Genomic DNA, 27,591 nt, shown 5'->3' with positions numbered 1-27,591 from the left:
TGGCAGCTGGTGTTTACTGCACGCTAACCTGATTTCCTGCTCCTTATCCATGCCACCTCTTCAGCTGGATGTCCTCTGATGTTCTACCATCCTTTTAGAAATCAGCTGTGTAAATGCAGGAGCTATATCCTTCCACATGTGAATTCTTGTGCCAACTCTTTCCCCTCTCTCTGTGCCTCAGTTTCCACCTTTACAGAAGAGTGATCTCTATGGTTCCATCAAAGTGAACAACACATCACCTCCTCCCTCCAGTCCTTTTCCAACCCTGAATAAGCAGCTTCTTACATGTGTAGTGCCCAGCTTCAGAGTGCTCTGCTCTTAGAAGAGCCCCTGCCTTCCGGGAAGCCCAGCCTCCCATTGATATGGCTAAGCCCTAATTCTGCTATTCTCCACCAGCTGTCCCTTGAAATGGCCAGGATCCTCTCTGGTTACTGCCAAGCCCAGCCAGAGTGAGAGGAAGTAACTCTGTGGGCAATGTAATATGCCTGCAGTTTCTCTTTCTATAGGAGAGAGAAAGCTGAAGGGTGAGGAGAAACATGGATTCCTAGAGAAGCCATGTTCCTCCGTGCATTCAACACTCCTGGAGAGTAACTTTGGAACAACATTCAAAAAAAAAAAAAACCAAAAAACAGTGTTTTTTTTTTTTTTTTTTTTTTTTTTAGAGAGAGTGAGAGAGGAGAGAGAGAGAGAGAGAGAGAGAGAGAGAGAGAGAGAGAGAATTTTTAATATTTATTTTTTTTTAGTTCTCGGCGGACACAACATCTTTGTTGGTATGTGGTGCTGAGGATAGAACCCGGGCCGCACACATGCCAGGCGAGCGCGCTACCGATTGAGCCACATCCCCAGCCCCGCAAAAAACAGTGTTTTGACTGGTGCCTTTTGTGGCCTCCCCAAAGGGTGGCACCGAGGCTTCTGTAACCCTTCCCTACAGCTGTTCGCTCCCACCACTGACTCCTCTGCCAGCTGCATTTCAAGCTGGGCAGCAAAGTTGGATCCTGAGGAAGGTGCCCAGCTTTGCTTTAGGACCCGCGTGCCCCACTGTCACTCTCCCTCATCATCTAGTCAACTGGGCCCTATGCCATCCTGAACTCCCACAGTCCAGTGGGCACTAGGGCACGCAGGAAGCTCGGCAGCCAGGAGTCTACTCTTCCCTTCTCTGCTACTTCTTCAGGCTGGTCAGTGCTGTCCCCTGTTTTGATTTTACAATCAGAGAGAGCTATTTCTCCTTCTCCACCCAACGTGGAGAATGAGCACGCAGAAGGGACTCATAAGGCCTGTCAACTGACACTACGCACATGTCCCTCGGGCCACCTTCTCTGCCCCTCCCCTTCAAAACCAAACAAAAACGGCAAACAGGAAACGCTCGTCTTTTAAAAATTACTCTATTATTATCAAATAGAACCACAGTATCCAAAAGGTAATTATAAACTTCTATCCCCAACTAAATGGCCCTGCACCGTCCCTCCGAGTGGCCGGCAGCCAAATCACTCCCCCCGTGCTGATTGATTTCATCCATTTTATTGTCAAGGAAATTAACAGCCCGAAGGGGTTCCCCAGGCCCACACTCTCCCCACAGAGGCCCAGGGGGAACAGGCAGCAAGCGACCAGGTCTCACTACCCAGCGTCCTTGGGAGGAGGGACGAAAGGGGAAGGGGGGCTCACAGCAGAGGGCTCGGGGCGCCCCGCCCCCGCCCGATGGGCTCGGGCCTGGTGCGGCCCAGGCAGGTGTCCCAGGGGGCTGGGCCCGCGCACCTGGCAGGGGCGGCGGCGGGGCGCACGCTCACTCGCCCGTGTGGGTCCGCAGGTGGTACTTGAGCGACTGCTTGTAGCGGAAGCACTTGGCGCAGTGCGTGCAGGGGTAGGGCCGCTCGCCCGTGTGCGCGCGCTGGTGCTCCAGCAGGTGGTGCTTCTGCGTGAAGCGCTTGCCGCACTCGGCACAGTGGTAGGGCCGCTCGCCCGTGTGGATGCGCCGGTGCTCCAGCAGGTGGTGCTTGCGGATGAAGCTCTTGCCGCACTCGGGGCAGGCGTGCGGCCGCTCGCGCGAGTGCACGCGGCAGTGGTTGGTGAGCTTGGACTTCTCGCTGAAGCTCTTCTCGCACTCAGGGCACTTGAAGGGCCGCTCGCCCGTGTGAGTCCGCTGGTGGCGCAGCAGGTGCGACGGGCGACTGAAGCTCTTGCCGCACAGGCTGCAGATGAAGGAGACCTCGTGCTTGCCGGCGTGCACGCGCTGGTGGATGACCAGGCTGATGTGCAGGCGGAAGCTCTTCTTGCACTCAGGGCACGTGTAGGGCCGCTCGCCAGTATGCGTGATCTGGTGCTTAGTCAGGCTCGATTTGTGGCTGAAGCTGCTGTCGCACTCGGGGCACTTGTAGGGCTTGGGGCCGCCACCGCTGCCGGAGCTGGGCGACTTGGGGCGCGGCTTGAGCGCGTGCTTGGGGTTGAAGGCGGGCCCGCGCTCCGGCGAGGCGTAGCCGCCGCGCACGCGGTGGATGCGCTGGTGCAGCGTGAGCTGCTGCTTGTGCCGGAAGCTGATCTCGCACTCGGCGCACTCGTAGGGCCCCTCCTTGATGTGGTTGCGCTGGTGGATGATGAGGTTGATCTTCAGCCGAAAGCTCTTGCCGCACTCCATGCAGGTGAAGGGCCGCTCGCCGCGCCGGTTCCGCTGCTGCTGGCTGGAGGCCCCGCGGTTCTCGTTCAGGTGCCGCTCACCGTGGGAGTGGGAGTGGGAGTGCGAGTGCGAGTGGGAGTGCGAGTGCGCATGCGTGGGGGGCGCCAGCCTCTTCACCGCCGGGTTTCCCAGCTGCAGGGGTGGGGGGCTATCCTCGCCTTCGGGGGACATCTCCCCAGGCAGCGGGGTCTGATACATACTGGCCTCATACCTCCCAGACAGCTGCCCAAGGGACTGCAAGTGCTGCGGCAGTTCATCGTCGTCGTCCTCTTCCTCCTCCTCCTCCTGTTCCTCTGTCTTTATCACGATCCCCTCTGTTCCAAGGACAGAGAAAGAGAGACGTTAGACCCTAAATTTGTGTGACATGAGAAAGTCACGTTGTCGCCTAGGGCCACTGACCTGGGTGGAGGTAGAGCATCACTTTCCTCATCAGGAGATACCGCAGATTACCTTGTAGGACCAAATTCCTTCTTTTGGGAAAATCTCACTCCCTGAGGATAATGGCCCCAACCCCCACGGGACTGGCCATGTAACCAAGGCTGGCTATGGTGTTTGGTCAGGAACCAGCTTAGGTTTAAGCTGGGCCACTTAGAGTTCTCTCTTGGCATTTTATGCAGAGGAGACAGGGGAGGTGGCTTTCTGTTGGGCAAGATTGGAAGCTTCTGGTGCAGCAGCATCCAGCAGAAAAGGATACCAGCTCCAAGGTCTAGTGTAAGTGGCACCCAGATCCAGCTGTACCTGAACTTGTCCTACTTGTGAACCTGCCAATTATGTGAGTCCACAAACATTCCTTTTTTTTTTTTTTTTAATTCAGTTGTCAATGGATCTTTGAGTGCGGTTCTGAGAATCAAACCCAGTGCCTCACACATGCTAGATGAGGGCACCCCCTAGCCCCACAAATGTCCCTCTTTCATTTAGGTTTTTGCCAACTGTATCAAAAAGTCTTGATTCAGAGTTTTCCATCTTATTTCTAAGGACTCCTTCACCTGAACTCAGCTAGACTGGCTTCCTTCCTTCCTCAACTCACCTGGAGATTCTCAGTGTGGTCCTGATTCTCCCTGAGCACTTCCCTGGGACTCTGGCACTCTGCCTTCTCTAGCATACTGTGAGTGTGTACTCACTGCTCCCTCAGACTACCAGTCTTGAACTCTGGGGTCAGGAGGGTGTGTGCAGTGCCCACATGTGGCTCTGACTGGTGGGTGGCCTCCCCTCCTCCCAGCTCCCCCTGCTAGTCTGGCCCTTTTAGGCCTAAACAAGGCCAAGTTCTACAGTAGTGCATGAGAATGTAAGTTCAAGGGGAAAGGAGTGTCCTTCTCCTCCTATAACCTCTGTTATTTTAAGTCACTGAATTTGTGTGACATGAGAAAGTCACTTCTGTTTTGTTTTTTTGTGGTGCTGGGGTTTGAACCGAGGGTCCCATGCATGCTGGGCAAGCCCTTCACTACTGAGCTACATCCTCTGCCCCAAAGTCATTCATTTCTCTGAGTCCATCTATTAGACGGGATAAAGTACCAGTCTGAGCTTGCAGAATTCTCACAAAGAACTCTTTGAAAGCACTTCCACACCTCTGCTTTCTCTTCAGATGCACAGTATCTTGGTACAGATAAAGTCAAGAATTATCCCCATTTCACAGGTGGAGCATCTAAGCCCAGAGATACCAAGTGATGTTTCCTAGTAAAATAAAAAGTCATACACCTTTTTGGAGCTTGTAGCTGAGGGACTGTCTGGTCTACTCCCTCACTGACTGGGAAGCTGAGTCTAGTGATATCTGTGAGCTGGCCCAGGTCTTGTTCAGTTGCTAGTGATGCTCCACTGCTCCTCTAGGGCCTGTAAACTCGTCTTAAAATGGGCCAGTGGGCTGAGTCAGGGCTGCCTCTGCAGTGTCAGGATTCCCAGCAGGAAGTGACTCAGAACATCCTTGGAGCACAATCCCTAAAAGATCAGGAAGGAGGGGGTAGCTGGTCACCCTGGTGTTTATCCTGAAAATATAGTCAGATCTAAAAGGCTGAGCCTTAGGGATCTAAACTCTCCTTGAGCACCAATGTCACTTTTTCCTTAATGAAATGATAAAAATGAGATATTTGGCCCTGAAATTCAAGACTCAAATTTCTACCAGCTGCTTAGTATTTTCTAGGTTCTATTAGAATGAATGGAACTAATGAGGAATGCTCAGATAACAATCTGGAATTTATGTTATGATGTTCTCAGAATTTGCCTATGTCTTCCGGCTTTTATTTATTTTTTGGTACGAGGGATTGAACCCAGGGACACTCAACCACTAGCCACATCCCCAGCCCTTTTTTATTTTGAGACAAGGTCTTGCGAAGTTGCTTAGAGCCTTATTGGTGAGGCTGGCTTTGAACTTGTAATACTCCTGCCTCAGCCTCCCGAGCCACTGGGATTATAGGTGTGTGCCACTGCGCCCAGCTTTGCTCTTCTTTTATGAAAGAGAGTGTAGTATGTTAAAAAGACTTCTGGGGCTGAGGTTGTGGCCCTGTGGCACAGTGCTCATCTAACACATGTGAGGCACTCAGCACCACATAAAAATAAATAAATAAAATAAAGGTATGAGTCCATCTGCAACTAAAATAATAATAATAATAATAATAATAATAATAATTTAAAAAAAAGACTTCTAGAATACCATATGGTTATTTTAAAAATAAGGAGTTAGATCCATTGCTTGATGGTGTAGGATGCCCATGACCTCTGATTAAGTGCAAAAATGGCAAGCTGTAGAAGAACTATAGATAAAATGGGAAAGAAAATGGGAAAAAAAATCTAATAATTAGACTAAAACCAGCTGGGTTCTACCAAATTTTCAAGGAACTTAATTCTTACCTCATTATTATTATTTTTTTCACCCAGAATATGGAATAAGAGCAAAACCTGCCCAGTCCCTCTGATAAATCTAGAATAATACTGTTTCTAAAACTAGATGAGGCTCATTCAAGAAAAGCTTAGGTTCATTGCATTTATGAATATAGTTATAAAACCCTGGAATAAAATATTCGTTAAGTCCAACAGCATGTTTAAAAAATACACCATGCTGATGGTGTACACCAAATCCCGGAATGCAAGGGTGGTGGAGCCTCAGAAAAATCTGTCACAAAAACAAGTCCTGGATCAGGTGCTGTGAGCCCCACTGCCTTATATTCTTAAGGGTTATTTTTTTAAAAAATCTTATTTTTCATGGGGTTCTTTATTTTTTTGTCTTTTTTGGAACTGGGGATCAAACCCAGGGCTTTGTGAATGTGAGACAAATGCTCTGCCACTGAGGTACATCCCAGCCCTGCTTATATTCTTTCTTTCTTTATTTTTTTTTTTGAGAGAGAGAGAGAGAGAGAATTTTTTAAATATTTATTTATTTATTTTTAAGTTATTGGCGGACACAACATCTTTGTTTGTATGTGGTGCTGAGGATCGAACCCGGGCCGCACGCATGCCAGGCGAGCGCGCTACCGCTTGAGCCACATCCCCAGCCCCCCTGCTTATATTCTTGTACTCCCAAAGAGCTACAGGTGCAGAATGATTAAACTTGAGTTTTTTTTTTTTATATAATGAACAAAAAATGATGGCTAGATTCTACCAGGGAAAGACAGTATAGAGCAGTCATTTTAAAAACATGCTCTCCAGGGTTGAAATTTCCAAGTTGGTTGAGGCTTCTAATGTTAATGTGGGGCTGGGGGATGTGGCTCAAGCGGTAGCGCGCTCGCCTGGCATGCGTGCGGCCTGGGTTCAATCCTCAGCACCACATACAAAGATGTTGTGTCTGCCGAAAACTAAAAAATAAATATTAAAAAAAAATAATAATGTTAATGTGACAGGAGAATCAAGAACACCTTGGGAGGAGGAAGTTCTTTCTGGCTGTGGCCTTAGACAATGGATGTGACCTCCCTGCCTCTAGGAGGGGGCTGGATAGATAATCGCCAGGATCTTTGAGTTCTTGTCTGAACCAGTCTTTGGATATAACAACTTCTTTCCTAGCCCAGTGCTGATCAGGAAGTCTCCTCAACCCCTCAGTGTACAGATGTCTTTCTGGAAGACCCCTGCAGGCTTGCCTCACCTGCCTGGAGCTTACCTGTGCAGTTCCTCTGCTGCACCAGCATCTGCTTGAGCTGGCTGAACTCGCCTGAGCCCTCCGTGGACTCCTCCAGGGCATTCTCCTGTTCCTGCATGTCCAGGTCTGGCTGCTCTCCACAGGGGTCACCCAGCTCCGAGTCCTGAAAGCCATGTTCTTCCACTTGTCCCATTAGGGGCTCTGGTGTCTCCAAGCTTTCTGAGCCCTCGTCGTTGGTCTGTACCTCGATCTTAATCACGATGCCATCATGTGCTGAGAGGAGGAGGGGGAGAGAATCCAGAACACGGTCATGCACCTGCCCAGGTTTCCACAGCCTGAGAATTTACATTCCAACAGTTCTTATTTTAGAGATCCTGAAGAAATATAATAGAGGTGGTGGTGAGTGGACAGAATTTTCTGGGCACTTGTAGACTTGAACACCAATACAAACTGGAGTCAAGTTAGGACATTTGCAAAGTTTATTCTCTATCAGCCCCACAAGCTTTTAAAGAGAACTCATTCCCTTTCCCAGGTTGGGAAGCCAGGGGCCTGTGGCTGGCTTGCTCATTGTCCAGGTGAATACAAAGGGGTAGGGCCTTCTCCCTTCTACTCTCACCCTTCCAGACCTCCTGGGGCTCTTCCAGCCCAAACTTTCAAGCACATTTAGGAGTACAATAGGAGCAGTTGGATTTTGTTTGTTTTTAAGCTAAACAGCATCCTTATCATACATTGTGCCTTAAACTATGTCTTTTAGCCCTCCCCATAGGTCTGTGGTTTACCTCAGCTGCAGCACTGCAAGTCAAGCCATCAACTGACACAGGCTCTTGTGCATACCAGGGGTGCATATCTTTTGACTTGGTGCCAATTAGGTTGTATTTTCTAACAACTTGTAAGAATTCTGGGTCTTGCATTAAAGACAACTCACTTTCTCTTCTCTGTATTTCAAATATTTTTCCCCTCAAATTTGCCAGTTTTAGGTATTTTTTGCATTACAACTTTTAAAAAGTTTTCATATGTATCCCTCTCTTTCCTGGATTGTCTTAGTTCAAGTCTCCTCTGCTGCTAGATGGTGCATCTGGTTTCCTAGATTATATCCCAAGTTTTTTTTTTTTTGTCTTCTTATTAACATTTTGTAAATATTTTTATTTTTTAGTTGTAGTTGGACACAATACCTTTATTTTATTTATTTATTTTCATGTGGTGCTGAGAATCAAACCCAGGATCTCGCACGTGCTATGCAGGCACTCTACCACTGAGCCCACACCCCAGCGCTTATTATTAACTTTTTAAAGTCTTCAATACTCTTGAAATTTATTTTTATTGTATATATGGTAGGAGGTATGTGTTCAAGTTTATTTTATTTTATTTTTTCATATGGATAGACTTTTGTTCTAGCATAAGCCCCTTGAATGTTGAGAAAACACATTTTTTAGTTGAGGAAATGATAAAAGTGTAATGCATAAATATATTCATTCTTTCTTTACATGTTCATTGGCATTTCCTAGTACCTGCTGAGGACCTGCAGTGTTCTCCTGACCCAGGATATGTCAGTGAACAGAACTACATCTCACATAAGCCAGTAAACACAGTAAGTAAATTATACCTTAGAAGGTGATAGTGCTGTGGGGGGTGGGTGGGGAGCAAAGTCAAGTGAAGGAGGCAGATAGCCCTGCCCACAAGAAGCCTCCTCCTGTCCTGTCTTCTCTTTTCCAGTCCAGGGTGGAACAGGTCACAGAGTAATCAGACCAACCCACTAGGCTGAAAAGAGATGCCCTGTGACCTAATGCTGGGTCATTTCTGATGCTCGGTAACCCTTAATACCTCCCTGATCAGTCATGACAACCCATTGGGAAGTAGGTGGAATATACAGCAGCTCTAATGTTCCCATGGTGTAGTTTTGATAGCCTTCAGTGAGGACCCTGGTTACCTTCCCTTGGGGCAGGGGGAATGTCCCACTCTCACCCTACAAAGTTTTCTGTATCCTGTTCTCTAGTAAACAAAACACAAAAGTCACCCACATTTACACCTCCTCCTCCTCCTGTTCAAGCTGAAAGTCACCACCTTTCCCTTGCTATGGTTTGGATGCTTTAAGGGTCTGTGTAGGAAGTAGGGTCCCAGCGTAATGGTACTGAGGTCATGGGGCCTTGAAGAGATGATGAGATTGGGGCACTGCCCTTGTGAGGGTAGTCATGCTGATCTCTCACAGTGGGTTAGAGAAAGCTAGCTATTACAAAAGAGCAAGGTTGGCCTCTCTGAGCTCGTCTCATCATGTGATATCTCCCTCTCTCCCTCTCTCATGTATTCCCACCATGGGGCCATCTGCCATGCTATGATATAACCAGAAGGCCATCACCAGAGTCAAAAGGTGCAGACGCCATGCTCTTTGACCTCCATAAGCTTATTTTCTATATAAAGTGCCAAGCTTCAGATATTTTGTTACAGCTACATAAAATGCCCCCTTTTCTCACCGATCTCAGGAAAAGTAGGGTCCCATCTCCCCCTTCTTCCTTTAACCCAAATCCTCTGTTCCTTAACCTTGCCCATGTTTTCCTTCTGGAAATTTGCTCCAAAAGTATGTTCCTTTCTCCTGTCTTCAAACTTTGTCCCTGTACTAGATCATTATGCTCCCTCCACAACCATGACTTTCTTGTTTCACAAACTCTTGAAATATTTTGGTTGCCTACTCCCTAAAATAATTTTTCAAAACTGTGTGCCCCTTTGCACCATTCTGAATAAATATATAAAATGCGTCAGTAACTGCAAAAGATGTAATTTCTGGAGTATTCTAAATATTGATATTTTGAAGTAAACCCTTCCCTCATACCTTAATGTCACCAGTGGAATCTAAGAACCCTAGCAATTTTTAAACCCACCAATATTCACTTAAAAAAATATGTGAACAAGTACTTCTTTGACAGTTGGAATTTTTACATCATTCCTTTTCACCTTGAACTTCTATTTCCATTCCCACTTTGCCCACAACATTTTATCCTAACAGAGCATATTTTTATGCTTAGAAGGCTTTTACTGATGGCTTCATCTGCCACAAAAATGTGTTTGTAAATTGAAAGTTTAATTTTGCTTTCATTTCTAATAACCATAGGGCTATAGGTATTCATTATTTTCCTGGATGAGGTTATCCTTCGTGATTATTACTACAGAATGATAATCAATTATCCAAGATAGAAAAGAAAAAACTTTTGGAAATGTATCTTTTGAGGATGAATAGGGATTATTTTTTTCCAACTAGTTCACATATCTGAGAATGAATACATATTCTTATTGTATTAAGAGACAGAGTTCAGAATCACTTCTATTATAATTTTCATTTTCATAAATGCAAGCATTGGGAAACCTCATTTCATCAATATGTAATGGGTTAGAAGAAGCTGTTATGAAACTGTCACTCGATTCTTTGAATTTATCCTGAATTATATGCCACAAAAATCACATGGTTAATATATTATAAAAAATTGTGGGAATGGGATTGTGGCTCAGTGGTAGAGTGCTTGCCTAGCACATGTGAGGCACTGGGTTTGATCCTCACATCAGCACCACATAAGAATGAATGAATGAATGAATAAATAAATAAAGGCATTGTGCTCATCTATAACTAAAAATATTTTTTTAAAAATTGTTCTTAATAGCCTATTAGCTGACAAATTGATTAGTTTCTCTTTCAATTTTATTGAAAGGGAATTATTTCAAACAATCTAACTTGGAATAGAATTTGCCTTTCAGGCCCAAGAGATGCACTTCTTGTCATGTACATCCTGGATTCCCTCTGTTTGGTAACCCAAAGGGTCTATATGAAGAGGAGTGCTCATAGTGAGAGGGATGGCCAGGAGGGGCCCTCTATGTTTTCACACAGTGGAAGACGTGGGGGACACATTTCAGGAGCCACATGTATGTATGTTGGCCAATCAGTTTATGAATGAGAACGGGGGTCAAGGACCTGCAAAGGGAGCCTCAAGGCCACCCATGTTGTGCTCCTCTTGGAGAAGTTCCTATGCCCTCAAGACCATGAGTGCTTGGCTTGAAGACTAGTGTCTCTGCACCTGCCCTGACCCAGAGACCCAGTCCAAGTCCCCTGTTCCACCCCACACCTAACTAAGCCGTCAGTGAAACCTGGCTGGCCTTGGAACCCAAGCCCTTCTCCCTCCCCTGAGGGCACCGCATGCTCCCTCAAAACATCTTTTCATGCCCCCATTGCTTGTTATATAGACAGTAGGGAGCCAGTGCTCCCCACCCCAAACAACTTTGGTAAGCATATGTACAAACAAACTGCATTTATAAGCATTTACAACTTAAAAAGCCCGGGACATCAGTTTTACAGCTCTGAAAAGAGAAGCAGGTCATTCCTCAACCTCTAGGGCCTCAGATAATTCTTCTAGAAGCACTATGGCCATTGGTACCAAACACCTCAAATGCATCTAAGTCACATCAACTATTAAGTTTTTGCTGTAAATTGTTCTGAAAGATGTTTGCTTTGACACTGGCTATGAAAAATTCACTTAATCTGTGATTGGCTCTTGATCTCTGTCATTACATGTGCACCTAAGAACTCTTGAGAAATGGGAAAATCTAGCCTACAAATTGTTTTCAAATATATTAAATGTTTTTGAAGCCTGAACTTAATAATTGATGGAACAGATATAATACTATATTCTGGAGACACTTAGTTAAAATAAACATTTGATTATTTACATTTAGCAATTTTCTTTTTGTTTCATAGACAAGGAGAAAAAAACAGTTTCAAGTTTTTAATGCCTTCATGGGTTTTCATGAAGCTCATGGAGCCAAGGCCTGTGATGGTAGGTAGCATTTACCAAATAAAATGGCCTAGGTAAATAAATTTGCACTTGACAGGAAACCCAAATACCATAAAGAAAATGATAAGTCTGAATACACAGAAACTTAAAATGTGTGAATTTGACATCATGTACAACCACAAGACTAGGATCCCAATTAGAATAAAATATACTCAATATCTGTATAAATATGTCAAAACATGTTCTATCATCATGTATATCTGAAAAGAATAAATAAAAACTTAAAATTGCTATACTCTACATATAATACTATGGTCAAAAATAAACCCAATACCAAGGAAAATATTTGGATACATATGATACACATGAGCTAATATCCTTGGAATTTAAAAAAATTTTGGGCTGGGTTTAGTTTGGTGGTACAAGGCTTGTCTAGCATGTAGGAGGCCCTGAGTTTGATCCCCAGCATTGCCAAAAAGATAAATAAATAATTTTTATGAATCACCTGTAATCCCAGTGGCTCGGAGGCTGAGGCAGGAGGATTGCAAGTTCAAAGCCAGCCCAGCCCTAAGTAACTCAGCAAAACCTAGTGTCTAAATAGAATACAAAAAAGGGCTGGGGATATGGCTCAGTGGTTAAGTGCCGCTGGGTTCAATCCTAGTACCAAAAAAAAAAAAAAAAAAAAAAAAAGCTTTTATGAATCAATAATAAAAAGACGAATAACCCAAAAGAACAATGGATAAAAGAAATTCACAGAATCAGACATACGAGTAATAAATAAAGATATAATAAGCTCAGTATTACCCTTCTGAAAGTCTAAGAAAGAACATCAAAACGTTGTTTCTTTCTGTCACTTTGCAAGTAATAAAAAGCTAAAAGTACTTATTATTGGCACAGGTGTGAGGAAGCAAGTACTCGCATGTTAGATGAAGGCATATAAACTGGCGCAACTGTTTTGAAGGCCACTTGCCAGGATCTATTAGCTTAAATGGGTATATCCTCTGACCCAGAAAATTTGTTTCTAAAAAAGTTTCAGATGAAGGCACAGAGATCTATTTTAAGAATCTTTACTGATGCACTAAAAACTGTGAACACCCTAAACGTACAACAGTGGGAGACTATTTAAATAAAATATGAAATCAATACACAATACTGTAATCTGCTATTAAAAAGAATAAGATAGATTCATGTATTCTGATGTGTACAGATGCCAGATATTTTATTGACAAAAGCAAGTTGCCAAACAATGTACTTCTATAGTATTTGAATTTGTTTTATAGGAGGGTATACTTATGTATTATTTGTATAATTGAGGGTGTGTGTAAGTGTATGCACATGAAATTGGAGTGAATGAGCTCTTGACTCCTGAGAGAATCATGGGGGATGTGCACTCACTCACCCACTCTATGTTTTTTATTATTAAAACCAGTGTTGGGGACTGGGGTTGTGGCTCAGTGATAGAGTGCTTGCCTTGCACACGTGAGGCACTGGGTTTGATCCTCAGTGTCACATAAAAATAAATAAAGATATTGTGTCCATCTACAACTAAAAAATTATTTAATAAACAAATAAAACAACAAAAAGAGTGTTGACATATGAACCATCTCTACTTGCTCAAAGTAAAGAAAGAATGATTGGCACTGGTTTTCTAATTTCCCCATGGCTATACTTTCTATGAGGCTTTTACAAATCTGGTAAATGATTTCTCAACCTTTATTTTCTTTCTAAGTTACACATGTGCTAGGCTGGAGGGTTGGGTGGTTCTTCAAACCTGATTTTCAAAAAATGCTTCTGTAACCCTCAACTCCCCATTTCTGGTTTCCAGAGCCCATCACTTTCAGGTCTTCCTGCTGATTCTTTTGCTGTTTCTCTTCCTAACTCTAGGAACACAGCTGTACTGCCATTCCTTGAATTTTCAGTTTTAAACAGGAGGTGGAGATCAGGACCACCTCCTCCAAATCTCTGACCTGCAAATGCAGATTCGTTATCACCTTAGGGGGACTGGCCTTTGGTGATCACGGTACTGGAGTATATGAGTGTCATTTACAACAGACCCACGAGGTACCCTATGAGGACTTTTCTACACCTTCAAACCTTTTTTCTTCTCCTAGAGTGATATTTATTTTATTTATTTTTTGGTATCAGGGATTGAAGCCAGGAACACTTAACCACATCCCCAGCCCTTTTTGTATTTTAGAGAGAGGGATCTTGCTGAGTTGCTTAGGGCCTCGCTCAATTCCTGAGGCTGACTTTGAACTAAAGATCCTCCTGCTTCGGCCTCCAGGGCCTCTGGGATTACAGGCATGCACCACTGCCCTTGGCTCCTAGAGTGATTTATTCTGCTTAAGTTACTATTAATTAATATGAACTCAGCACCAAATTCTCAGCCCTGCTGTGAAGCTTTCCTCCAAAGCATTCACACATAATGCGTGTGCTTCGATTTCATCTACTTGGAAGAAAAATTTCTGGAATCTTCTGATGTGCCTAGGATATGCCTTCACAGCCCTCACCCTGCCCCCAGTCTTTTCTCTCTCTCTCAACCCAGTACTACTTTTTGTTTACATCCTCCTTTTAGCAGAGTATGGCCCCAGCTTGAGAAAGGGTGCATGGAGACCTTGACCATCTCAGGATGTCTCGATTTCACTCTTGTATTTAATTAAAATAGTTTGGTTAAATATCAATTTCTAAGTTGCAAAAAATATTTTCCCTGAAAAAAATTTAGAGGAAAATTTTATTCTACTGTCTTCTAGCTATTGAAGCTGTCAAGCCTGAAGCATTCTGGGGCTGTGTCTTTGAACCTGCTCCTGATTTTATCTATTTCTTTATTTGCCTCTCTGTATTAGAGGCTTTTCCCAACTGTATTGAGGTTCGTGGTTGTCCATGTAGAATTAAAAGTGAGACACTCAAGAGAGAACTGGAATGTTGGTGTATTTGGGTGGGGCTTTCTAACTCCCTGTTTCCAGGTAGGAAGCTTTGGTGGCCATCTCAGAAACTTCTTGCACTGGTCCCAAAAGTCTCCAAATAAGACAGTTCCAACATACTGCCCCCAGGCTTACTCGGGGAGGTCAGCGTCATCTTGGGAACCAGGTAAGGGAAGCGGGTTGGAGAGCCATGCCAAGTCTTGCTTGTTCCTGTGTTCAATAGGGTACCCACGATCCACTGTACCTGGTGCCCCCATCCAGACATTCTCTTTCTCACCCTTCCCAGAGAATAAGCCTCAGTCATCTGCCAGGGCTGGGGAGAGGCAGATGCCAGCTTTAGGGGCTGGGAGACAGGAGGGTGTTTAATTGCTTCTCTAAAGGACACCTTGCCAACCCTCTGGTTTCAGCGTCACCTTTACTCCCATTTCCAGATGAAATTTTTAAGTCAAGTGCTTTTTGGGAATTTACTGACTTGATAATATGAAGTCAGATAGCCTTCAGCACCCCCAGCTTCGGCAAACAAAACCCACCCCCACCCCCTGCTCCTGCCCTGGTGTCCACTGCCTACTCACAGCCAAACTTCTTGCTGCCTCTACCTGCTACCTCCTGTTCACCTCTCACCTGCTCTGTTCAGTTCTCCACCTGCCAGGCCACCAACTTTTCTCCTGCTAAGGTCACTGATAGTTTTTTTGGTTCTTTTTAGTTATATACAATGATAGAATATACTACAACATAATTTTAAAAGCATGGGATATAATTTGTTCTACTTCAGTCCCCAGTGCTTCCCCTTCCCCTCCCCTCATCCCACCCACTCCATGTTCTGTTCCCTTTACTCTTTTACTATTCACTTGATTTTTTTTTAATCAGTGTCTTGTGGATGTACATGATGGTGAGATTCACTGTGGTATATTCATATATGTACATGGGAAAGTTAGGTCAGACTCGTCCTGCCGACTTTCCCTTTCACATCCTTCCTCCCTTCCCTTCATTCCCCTTTGTCTACTCCTCTGATCTTACTTTTATTTCTACTCCCTGCCCTGTTTATTTTGGATTAGCTTTCACTCCAGTCAGAACACCAATTATCAGGAACAAAAGTAACAGTGAATGTTGGTGGGGATGTGGGGAAAAGGGTATATTCATAACTGTTGGTGGGACTACAAATTAGTGCAGCCACTCTGGAAAGCAGTACAAAGATTCTTCAGAAAACTAGGAATGGGGGCTAGGGTTGTAGCTCAGTGGTAGAGTGCTTGCCTAGCATGCATGAGGCACATATAAATAACTAAAATAAACAAATAAATAAATAAATGTTCGATGACAACAAAACAAAACTAAGAATGGAACCACCATTTGACACAGCTATCCCATTCCTTAGTGTATATCCAAAGGACTTAAAGTCAGCATACTATAGTGACACAGCCTCTTCAATGTTTATAGCAGCACAATTCACAATAGCTAAACTATGAAACCAACCTAGGTGCCCTTCAACAGATGAATGGATAAAGAAAATGTGGTTTATATAGACAATGGAGTATTACACAGCCATAAATAATGACTTTATGGTATTTGCTGGTAAATGGATAGAATGGAGACTATGTGAAATAGGCCAGTCCCCAAAAGTCAAAGGTCACTGATGTTTTTTTTTTTTTTTTTTTTTAAATATTTTTTGGTTGTTGATGGACCTTTATTTTATTTATTTGTATGTGGAGCTGAGAATCAAACCCAGTACGTCACGAATGCTAGGCAAGCGAGTTACCACTGAGCCACGGCCCCAGCCCCAACTGATGGTTTTTAATGTGTAAATCCAATGACACTTTTTAGTCTTCATATTACTAAGCTTAAGAGTAGAATTCAACATTGTTGACCACACTTCCTCCTTCCAGAAACACTTCTCTTGAAACATCCAATGAGGCACTGCCCTAATTTTCTTGCTATGTTTCTGGCCACTCATGCTGCTTTCTTTGAAATCATATGCAGCTTTACTTTTTGTGGTGCTGGGAATCCAACCCAGAGCCAGTGCATGCTAGGCAAGCTCTCTACCACTGAACTATATACCCTTTGATTCCTCTGGTTACTCCTTCTTTCCCCAAATCCTACAACAATGATTTTCAGGCCTGGGTGCACAGGAGAATCACCTTGGAAGTATTTTAAAAAACGAATACCTGGGCTCCGCCCTGACCAATCTATTCCAGACCCCCAATTTGCTCCAAGAGTCAGGCGTCTGTAGGAATCACTGCACTCTTGTCTCTTCTCTATAGACCATGCTACTGCTGCCTACACTACCAAAGCCCTAGTGTCCAAATGTCCCAGTGCCAAGCACCTCTGGCTCAGATTTCTGTCTCTGAATTCCAGATTCTCTAAGCAGCTTCCTCCTTGGTGTCTCACGGGATTTACTTCAGATGTGTTCAAAATTAAATTCTCATTGTTTCCTCACATCGAGCATCATGCCTCCCCTGTGCCTCAGCCAGGTGCTGGGAGTCGTTCATCCACCTCCCTTCTCCTACTATCCATTTCCACTGGTTGCTGCGTCCTTCTGAGTCTACTACAGGCTAGAGAATATCACACTGCTTTCTAAAAAGACTGAAAGGCAGTACGCTGAGTGGCGATGGGTGAAAATGTGCGTTTCCGCCATGCCTCTGGCCTGGTTTTCTCTGGCTGATCTGCTGGTGAAGATGGCACGCCTTCTCCAGGCCCGACTACCCGTGCAGGGCCGTGAACAGGAGCCCCTGTTTTAAGTATTTTGAGAGCAGGGCTGGTCCTCTGCTCTGCTCTGTACCCTCTTTGGATCTCTTTGCCCTCAGGGATCCAAACCATTCAATGATAGATTACTGAATGAGTTTACTTAGCCAGTTCATGACACTGTCATGTTTGATGACGTGGAACTCTGAAAGCTTTCCATTTTCCAGACATCCCCCTGCTTGATGTCAGACCTCTGGGTTTGGCTCAAGGCTGACCCTGCTGCCTTCTTCTAGGGAGAAGATGCACGGCAGGACGGCTGCCACAGTGTGAAGGGGCTGTGAGGCCTGCAGCTTCCCACCCAGCCACGGGGGGTGAGGCTCCGCTGGGGCTCGGCTGAGCGCAGGTGTGGGTTCAAGGCTGCTCCGTGGGGTGACAGTTCCCACACCTGTCCTCCCTCCCACTGCAGACTCCACAGGGCTGGAGACGGCGAGTGGAAAAATATGGCGCAGCTCAGCCACATAAGGACAGCTCTGTGAGGCCTCCACTCCCAGTAGCTCTCAGGCCCTGGATACGCAAGGGCCAGTGCAGAGTGGGCTGGGGTTAGTTGCTTTTTGACTCTGCCCTGTTCTGTGGGAGGCCTGCCAGTGATGAAGATGGGAAAGTAGACAGAAAGGGGACAGATCTCCTTCGTCCCAGCCCTTCTAAGAAAATGCTAGCACAGTGGAACCTGGGCCACAAAGGCAGTTGGGACCTCGCTGTATTTCAGGATTTGACACAAATCAAACCTCCTGAATTCTCACTCTCTACTTTCCATGTATTCTTTCCCATTTCTTCTACTTCAAATCTCTTTTATTTCAACATGACCCTTGTTTTTTTTTGGTACCCGGGATTGAACCTAGGGCGCTTAATCACTGAGCCATATCCCCAGACCATTTTATTTTTTTAATTTTGAAGCAGGGTCTCACTAAGTTGCAGAGGGTATAAGTTGCTGAGGCTGGCTTTGAACCTGCAATCCTTCTGACTCAGTCTCACGAGTAGCTGGGATTACAGGTGTGCGCCACCACTCCTGACACACATGACCCTTGTTTTGGATGTGACCAATCAAACCTTTAAAGTATGCACTGATTTTCTACAACTAAAAGATTACTCTGCAGTGTGCCTCCTTTCAGCCCCAACCCGCAAACTCATCCACTTTTGTGTGTGTGTGTGGCGCTGTGGAGTGCACCCAGGGCCTTGTGTGGATGAGGCAAGCATATCCCCAGCCCTCATCTACTTTTAAATGCATTCATCTCTTTTGTCTGCCAGAATGAATTCAGGAACAGCCTCTCCTCTCCATTTAAATTTTCAGGAAAATTCTTAAAAAAGTTCTGAAAGTGGATTTCTTTGAGACAGGCCATTACTTCTATTTTCAGAGAGTCCATCTCTTCTGTTCGTTATCTTCCTACCTAGTTCACAGCGCTGATGTTATTCATGTTCCTAGAACCCCTCTTCAGAGCCAGTTTATAGGCCCATGAATCAAAGACATTAATTTATAAAAGGCCTGGGAGGTTGGCCCCAAGCTGAATTCTCCAGTTGGATCTCCTCCCTTTGCAACAGAAATGATCCCCAGTGATGTTAGGCTATTCTTGCTTGCCACATGCACCCACCAAGGACAAGGGCATGTTTCTACTGAAGATGGAGGCATGAGATACAAGTCCAAAGGCAACTGCAGAGCAAAGCTTCCAGAAGCTAACTCTGTACCATGAAAGCACCAGCAGTGAACGTGTGCCACTGATCCAGTTTCTGTGAAAGGCATGACACTCCCAGCGCACTGACCACAGCTCTATTTACTGTGCTGCTGTGACATGCCAACCCCCATGCCAGGCTCTAGTGTTAAACCTTAATTCCAGTCCTGTTCTGTAGATGAGGAAACAGACTCCAAAAAACTGACACTGATAGGAAGGAACTGGATTCAAACGCAGGCAGCCCTACACCAGGGTACTTCTGGGCCACATAGCCTGTTTGCTGACCCCATCTAATGGCCTCATCCAGAAAACTTTGCTGGAGTCCTACACTGCAGGATGCTTCTGGTAAGGTCCCTGCCTGGTCCTTATCCTTTCCAAGACTGGCTACAGGACTCAGGAGGTGGCCTTCTTGGGAAGTTTAAAAGCACTAGTCCCCTGATACATGAATGCCTTGTTTCTTGCAGGCAGGAAGGCATTCATGTGTCAGTACCCTGGCTTTATTTCAAGCAAAGAGTGAGGTTTTCCTGAGTTATGTCAAAAAATCCCTGAGGAGATGAATCCCAGTGTTCTAAGTTTATCAGTTACTTATGCCTCAGGTGATCGTGGGGACCCTAGGCAGGTGCCTGGGCCTGCAGGCCCTTTTCCTGTACAGCTTGCTACCATGCCTTTCAGATCCACCCTGGACTGTGATTTCTGTGCTGGGTACTGAGGCCTAGGGCACAGGGCTGTGGGCTACATGCTCACCACTCACCAGCGCTGGGGTCTGTGGGAGTCTCGCCTTCCTCAGAGTCCTCCTGCTCTTGCATGGCTGGCCTCTCCCCGCGCTCCATCTGTGACATTAGATCTGGCTTGGAAATTGCATAGTCTGAAGAAGGAAGGAATGAAAATATACTGTGGGATGAGGTGACATAACATGCTATTAATGTTATCATTGGAATGTACCCTGGAATGGCCCCTCTGCAGGGACCAGCAGTGTTGGAAAAGAAACGGCCAAATGTCCAACCACCTTCCTCAGCATATACTGTATGTGTCTTGTTGGTTATAGGTGCAAATGCCTGCTCAGGGCTTCATGACAAAAACACACAATATTTGAAATTTTTTAGAGCAAAAAATTAATCCTGGTAAAATCCAAAAGTTATAAAGCAAAACACTGATAGATTTCCCCACATCTAAAAAAAGTTTTGGAATTGGGAATGTAGCTCAGTAGTAAAACACATGCTCAGCATGCATGAGGACCTGTATTCAATCCCCTACACCCAAGAAAAAAATTTAAAGTTCTTTGGAAACAAAGTTATAAAAATGAAGAAAAGCATGACACTCCCAGCGCACTGACCACAACTCTGTTTACTGTGCTGCTGTGACATGCCACCCCATGCCAGGCTCTAGTGTTAAACCTTAATTCCAGTCCTGTTCTATAGATGAGGAAACAGACTCATTATATATATTACACATACACCTACACAAATCTGTCATATATGGTAAAGGGTTAATATTCATAGCTATAAATAAAGAACCTCTACGATTAGTAAAAATAAAAAAACAAAGAGATGATAGGAAATTTACATATAGAAGAAATGCAAGAGGCCAAATAAAATATATAAAAAGATACATAAGTTCACTCATCATCAAAGCAATACATATTAAAATAATGAGGCATCACTTTCCATCTCTCATATTTAAAACTGAAAAACATTAGTTCAGGCCAGGGTATGAAGAAATGGCATTTTCACACACTACTGCAGAAACACACGCTGGTCCAGCCTTCTGGGGGCTCCACGGCAGTGCCATGAAATGGCAAATGTGTGTCCTCTTTACTCTGCAACCCACTTCTCCACATCTGCACTATTCAAACACTTAACTTCACACAAATACGCAGAGCTGTAAGTGAAAAATGGAAGCAACCACTCTTCTTTGACAGCAGAAGAGTCGAAAGCCCGATGTTCACCTGGATACCACACTTTCCAGAGAGGCCCAGGTGTGCTGTGTGGAAAGTCATCTGTGGCTACCACGCATGTGCAGCAGCGCACGTGTCACACAGAAAAGGTGAGCAGGAACAGGGGCCAAAGGGTTCATTCATGGTGGTCCCCCTGGGGCTGGTGATTTTTTGAATGGGGGTTGCTCTTTAGTACATCAGTCTAAATTGTTGAATTTTCACAGTTACTCAGATGTATATATATATAAAAAAAGACTACATTTTTTTTAAAGGGGGATGGTTATCCTATGTAAAGGTATATGTAAAATTAACGATTCTAGCAAAGATAAAAGTTCTATCCAACAGCACATCTAAGGCTTAAAAATTGTTTTGTATATGCCCAAAGATTTTTCCATATCAGAGAAAAGGATACAAATAGAAGTAGATTTTTCCAAGGTTTTGACACTAAATATTCTTAATGAAAGCAACAAGAATCCACAGATTCTAAGACAAATCTCGGGGAGACTGTGTCCTCCTTATGGGGGCCTAGGGTGAGCCTCTGGCCGCCTCATCAAGCCTCCTTATTTACACAAGGGGATGAGGACCTGAGGGACTAAGGTGTTCAGTCACCTGAATAAGAATACAGAATGCCAACAATGCCCTGGCTCCCTCAGGGCAGAGCTGAGGACTGAAGGGTGTGACTCTTGGGAAGTACCCTGCACACTGCTGGTGGCACCCAGTGTGTGTCCATCCCCTCTTCTTTTTTCCTTCCCTAGTAATAGTTTGCTGAGTAAACTAATTTTTTTAAGAAGGGTCCACAGGGAAAATACTGATGCGAGAGACCCTGATGTCTTTTCTGCCCTATCCTCCTGTCCCAGGGACTTCTCTGAGAGTGGGATCTCCATGCACATGCTGTCCTGTGATGTGGGCGGCCCAGGGCACTGTGTCCATCCACTGTGCTCTCTAAACTTCTGCTGGCCTTGTTTCCCACTACCCTAAGTTTCTGAGTGGACTGCATGCCGATGCCAAGGCGGCCCTGGTGAGGAAAGCCTGGTCCTTACCCATGGAAACCAGAGACTCATAGTTGCCCCTCATCACATTCTTGTAGAGCTCCTTCTGCCACTCAGATAGGTTTCCCCACTCCTGCTCCGAGAAATGGACGGCGACGTCATCAAATGTGACAGGGACCTGAAACCACATGACAAGGTCAGCTTGGACCATGAGGACGGCAGTCACAGGTGGTCAACTCCCCTGACTCACCCCAGGCCCTGGCTCAAATACCTCCTCCTCAGGACCCAGAGGGAAAAGTCCATACCCACAGCTCTGGGGCTTCACCAGGACCTCTCTGGAAGTCTGACCACTGTCCTGGCCATAAAGAGTGGGGGAACTGTGTTGCTTGGTCCTTTGCCTCTCACAGGATAGCTCTTGCTGCTCTGAAGCATGATCTGAGGACCAGTAGTAATATTGCCACCAGGGAATGTGCTGGAAATGCAGACTTCCAGGCTCCACCCGGACCCACTAAATCCACCTGCATTTAGAAAGACCCTCATGGGTTCACCTGCACAATAAAGTAACAAAAGGGCTGGCTCAGGCACATAATCTGTGTTTTCTAATACAGGACTGTGGAAAGGGGCAGCAGCACAGAGGAACAGAAAGAAAACCAGTCTATACTTAGCTCCTTCAGAACTTTCTGGAAAAATACGATTAAAACCTAGCCGTTCTCTAGTTTTTTAAGGATACCTCCTAAAATCAGTTTCACTAGCATGAATATGATTTATAAGTGAACTTCACCTGCAGCCTCCCTCAGGCCACCCTGGGGGTGAACCACTGATTAATGCTCATGGTGCTCAGTATCTATAGGGTATTACTTCCAGAACCCCCAAAGATACCAAAATCCAAGGATGTCAAGTTCCTTTTAAATAATAGTGTAGTATTTGCATGTAACCTCTGCAGGTCCTCTTGTATACTTTAAATCATCTCTAGAAAACTTACAATACCTAATACAATATAAACGCCACCTAAATAATGGTTAGACTCTTTAGGGAATAATGACAAGGAAAAAAGTCTGTGTGTGTTCAGAACAGACACAATTTTCTTTTGTCAGATATTTTCCAACCATAGTTGGTTGAAGCTATGCAGGACCTGAGCTGTGGAGGGTGGCTGTATCTGACTGCAAGCCTCTGCATGGCACTCTCTTTAGGCTTTGGCTTTGCCTTCTGTCCTCACCTGTTGAGGACAGCTCTACTGAACAGGCTTCTAAATGGTGATCCTGATCCTGGGGGCAGTTTTGTACTAGTGCTTTTACCAACAGCAGAAATATCTTGCTTTTGTGAGTCCTGTTCTTGGTGAAGCTACACTGGCAACTAGGTTTGGGTATGTTTTATTCTTTCTCAACAACTGCTTTCCTTTTCTTTCAATTAAACTAAATTCCTAAATCACTCCAATTCAGACCACTTCTTGGGAAGACCCAGGGGGACGAGCGTACCTTGGGAACCTCTCCATTGCTCCCTGGCGGCAGCCGCAGGATCCAGAAATTTCTGTTTTTCAGCAGGTTCTCCATGTTCTCCAGGCGCCTCTGTAGAAGCCCATACTCCTGCAGCAGGGTCCCCAGCACGACCCACTTGCTCTCCAGATGGTTTGCGAATTCCACGGCCGTCTTCTCACAGTCGGCTATCTTTTTTTCATTTGTCCCCGTCCTGCCCTCCAGGGTCAGTAGCCTCATGGCCTGGGCCTCCAGTTTCCTCTCCACAGCTTGGACAGCAGCCCACACGGCCAAGCGGGTGATCTCTGCTGTGGGCAGTGGCTGTTCCTTCTGGGCTGCAGAAGAGACCTGGAAGGGGATGTCCTTTTGGGAAGCTGGGCTCTGGAGCAGGGGGTCCATGTCAGCCTCAGGGACTGTGGGGGAAAGAGTCAGGGGGTCTTTCTCAGGAACTTCAGGGGAGTGGAGTGGGGCTTCCTGATGGTGGGCGGAGTGGGAGAGAAGGGAGATTTCCTGGTCAGCAGGATACTGGGTCTCTTCCTGGGAAGCCAGGTGGCCCTGGAGATGCGTCTCTTGTTCAGAAGTGGCAGGATACAGGAGTGACGGTCCTTTCTGGGGTATATGCGGCATCTGGCCAGAAGTCTCTTGCTTGGGAGCACTGGAAGTTTGGGGCAGGGAGCCTTGCCGGGGAACAGTAGGCAACAAAGAAGGAATTTCTTTGGGGGGAAGAATTCGGGATGGGAGTAGAGTTTCTCTGGGGAGTCCAGCTGGGGCCTGATGTAGGGTTTCTTCTTGCGGGACACTCGAGAATGACAGAGGTGATGAGCGTTGGTTTTCCATGTCCTGCTGCTGGATCTGTATTCAAGGAAAGAAAGGAAAAGACAGGATTGAAGGCCACAGTCTCCAGCTGACAAAATAAATCCCTAATGTTCATATTAAGAGGTCATCAGCTTTTGTAGCAATAAGAAATGCCCCATAAACGTGAATCTCTTCTTGAGACTTCAGCACTGATTTGACATCAATGATAAAGCTGTTGGGAGCACCAAATAAAAGACAGCTATGCCACCCCGTTTCCTGTAGCGTGTACCTTTCACAGATTTCATCTTGTGAGTAGTGTGGACAAGGGAAGGGTACAGACATGAGTTAGAACACTTGGCTATCGCCCATCTGAACCCACGGCTGCCTGTGTCATCCTGGCCCACGTTTCTGACCTCTCTAGCTTCTGCTACACAGAAGAGGGGGACAGGGAGACCAGGCAGCAGGTGATTCAGCCCTCCTACAGGAGCCCAGGTCTCTGGGCAGGTGGGCCCTGGGCTAGGTGTTCTCTGGCGGGCTGCGTTCCTAGTGGGGACGTGGGAGTGAGGAAGAATGGGGGACTGGAAGGACAGGACAGGAAGCCGCGCAGAAGTCAGCCCATTTAGAGACTTGGGTCAGAGTGGTGCGGCCTAGAACCAAAATAAAGATGTTTCCTTTTGGGATTTCAGGGATCCTCACTCTCCCTATTCCCACCTCACCACATCCACCTGAGAGAACTCTAATCACCAGGGAGGTGAAGCCATGTTCTTCCGTGTGTGACCAGCTCTGTATTTACCCTGTGAAGCGGTACCTTTATTGTAATGAAAAGAATTTCTCCTATAACAATTTTTGTCCATCTCTTCATGATCTTCCTTCAATGAATCTGCTCAATTACTATGTTTTATATACAAGTGATCTTTAAAGTAATTAAATCTTCCATTTTCTCTATTTGAAAATTAGACCTTCCCTGGTGTGCAGTCTGATTATATAGCATGTGCTCAATAAACATCAGCTGAATGAATCAACAGTAAATTGCTGAGTCACAACAAAATTATGGGAATAAATAATGAAGTTCCTTGAGTCACCTATCAGACAAATCCAAAACTTCTTTAGACCTCTACAGTTTTCTTTCTTTTATGTGTTCATTTATTCATGTATAAGCAGCTTGGCTGAAATGACATCACACTTTTAAGCTAAGAATTGAAGATTCAAGAACCCTTCAGCAAAAGGTCTTTGAGAAAGTACCATGCATTTGTCCTTTGATGTGAGAGCTAATTAGTCAGGAATAGCTATAATCATTCAAAGTTTATTGTATCATGAACTGTGATAAGCATTTTAAAGGATTACCTCATTTAGTTCTCACAAAACTCTATGAAATAGGGACTATCGGAATCACTATCCACACCTAACAAATGAAGGTACTAAGGATAGGAGAGGCTAAGTAACTTGGCCCAAGGCACACAGCTGCCTGGCTCCAGAGCCTGTCAGTTGCCTCTGGGCCTCACTGTCCACTGAGGCAGCCAGTAGGTATGTGCTCTGATCAGAGGCTGGAGGATAATCCAGACCTGTGGGAGGCTTCCTGGGGGTGGCCAAGATGGGGTGGAAGGCCATGCCCTTAAAGACATTACCATTTACGCAGGGTCATGGGCCCCTAACATTTATTGAGTTCACAGATGCCTTCAACCTGAAGGCTCATCAACTAAGCCCACTCTCAACCCGTCACTGTTCCCAGGTGGAGGCAGGTCTGGGTGGCCCCTTAGGCAGAGGCCCCAATCACAGGTAAAGGCTAGCATAATGCAACACAATAGGCACATTATGGCCCTGTCTTCAGGGGGGGATTAGGATATTTGCCTACAGCTAGTAGGAAGAAGTGAAAAATCCCTGGAGGCCAGGTTAGCCTCCCAGAGGAATACAGGGGTTTAAGTGAAACAATGAAAAAAAAGCTCCAGTGTAGAAAATAAAGCCAGCAGAGCAAGACATCTCTACCAACCAGTCTAATCAGCTCAAAGGAAAATACTATTTCTTTGCTTTCTATTATTGGACCATCTCTCTCCATTTTGGGATTTGGGGAACCGGAAAGGGATGAAGGGCCACTGGGGCATGCCCCCTCCCCCAGACCCCAAACAAAAGCAGCCTGCTATAATTTCATCACTCCCAGTAAACCTGTGGCTTGATCTCACCCCAAGCAGAAAGAAATGATCAAACAGAGGGGCAGTAAATTATCTAAAACAAATAAGCCCAATTCTTAAAACCGCTGGGAGGGGCTAGGGTTTGAATTCTTCTGAACCATTCTTCATAGGATTTAACAGTCCCACTCCTCCCCGTGTAGCATAAGCGATGAGGCCTCCAGGATTCATGCCACATTAGTAGAGATACACATAAACAACTATCCGACTTATGCAAGCTGTGCAATTTTCTTGCATGACCCAGGATGGTTCACCCAGAATTATATACCTTTAAAAGGCCCTGAAGAGGCCCTAAACCCAGAGGTCTGGCAGGTAAAAATCTTCATTTTATTTCCCAAGAGTTTCTATTATTATTATTATTTTTAAGAACTGGGGGGGGGTGTTTAGAAAGCCAAGCATGCCCTCCCCCTCCTTCCTGTACTCCATAGGAAAGTGAGGCTCAAAGGCATTGATTCTCATGCAGTAAACCCCACTAGCACAGCCAGGGCGTCTCAGTGAGCACACCGGGGGCTGAGGGCGTTTAAAGGCTGGTTTTCAAGAATGGTGCACCGAGGAGAAACAGCAGCCCCAGGCCCCATCCGTCAGGACACCCAAAGTTCGGTCCAGGCCCTCCAGACGCAGAGGCTGGCAGCGGTCAGGGCCAGAGCCGGAAGGGTCACCAGCTCCTCGCCGCGGAGACACTCGCAGGGGCGCTGCCCGGCCTCCCCTCCTCCCCGACGGGCCGCAGCCACCGCCCGCCCGCCCAGGCCGCCCCCTCCCCGTCCAGGCCCGCAGCCCGCCAGGCAGGCCTTTCGGAGGCTGCGGGCACCGTGCCACGGATGAGTCGCTACGTGACCTTGGGGCAGGCAGGGCAGGTCGCCGCCAGGTGTCTGTGCCTCAGTGTCTCCGCTCTGCGAAATGGGAGAGCCGCGTCAGCGCCGCGCCCGGGCCGGGAGAGGCTCGGCAGGCCGAGCTCTGCGGAAAACGTGCGGGCGGCCACCCCGACGGACGCAGCGCCGGCTCCGCAGCGAGCGAGCGCGCCGCCGGCGCCCCACCTCGGGGCCGCGTGTGCCGGGGCCCGGCGGCCGCGCAGCCTCGCACGGACGGCGGCCGATCCCCGGCCCGGCGCCGGCCCGCAGCGCCCCCCCAGCCCCAGGGCGCGCGAGCCCTCCAGGGCGCCCCCTCCCCCGCCAACGTCGCAGCGCTCCCGTCCCTTACCGAGACCCCAGGCCGGGCCGCCGAGCCTGGGGCACGCAGGCCGTCCCCAGAGCCCCGAGGCCGCGCGTCCGTGCGCGCGCGGGCCGCCCTCACCGGCGCCGGGGCCGCCTCGGCCATGGCCCTGCGCTGTCCGGCCCGGACCCCGCGAGCCGCCGCCGCCGCCGCCGCCGCCGCGCGCAGGCCTGGCCGCCCGGTCCTCTC

At 46.4% G+C, this 27,591-nt stretch overlaps 1 protein-coding gene across 2 annotated transcripts; it reads right to left on the bottom strand.

Moving 5' to 3' along the window:
* Positions 1-824: 824 nt before the first annotated feature.
* On the bottom strand, positions 825-27,507 carry Znf777 (zinc finger protein 777). Of its 2 annotated transcripts, XM_077796671.1 has the most exons (7): positions 27,391-27,428; positions 27,029-27,083; positions 23,219-24,067; positions 21,795-21,921; positions 19,573-19,686; positions 6,750-7,001; positions 825-2,982 (listed from the first exon to the last, which is right to left on the bottom strand). In XM_077796671.1, the coding sequence occupies exons 3-7, from the start codon at positions 24,050-24,052 to the stop codon at positions 1,781-1,783; spliced, it is 2,529 nt and encodes an 842-aa protein (XP_077652797.1). In that variant the 5' UTR covers positions 24,053-24,067; positions 27,029-27,083; positions 27,391-27,428; the 3' UTR covers positions 825-1,780. The 2 variants fall into 2 exon arrangements, with proteins under 2 accessions (XP_077652797.1, XP_077652796.1); XM_077796670.1 differs by lacking the exon at positions 27,029-27,083 and having other exon boundaries at positions 27,391-27,507.
* Between the last annotated feature and the right edge of the window lie 84 nt (positions 27,508-27,591).

The sequence above is a fragment of the Urocitellus parryii genome, chromosome 3, assembly GCF_045843805.1.
Source record: "Urocitellus parryii isolate mUroPar1 chromosome 3, mUroPar1.hap1, whole genome shotgun sequence".
In the NCBI taxonomy this organism is placed as follows: domain Eukaryota; kingdom Metazoa; phylum Chordata; class Mammalia; order Rodentia; family Sciuridae; genus Urocitellus; species Urocitellus parryii.
Note: the sequence above shows the minus strand (reverse complement) of the source record. Positions and strands in the feature narration are given on the sequence as shown.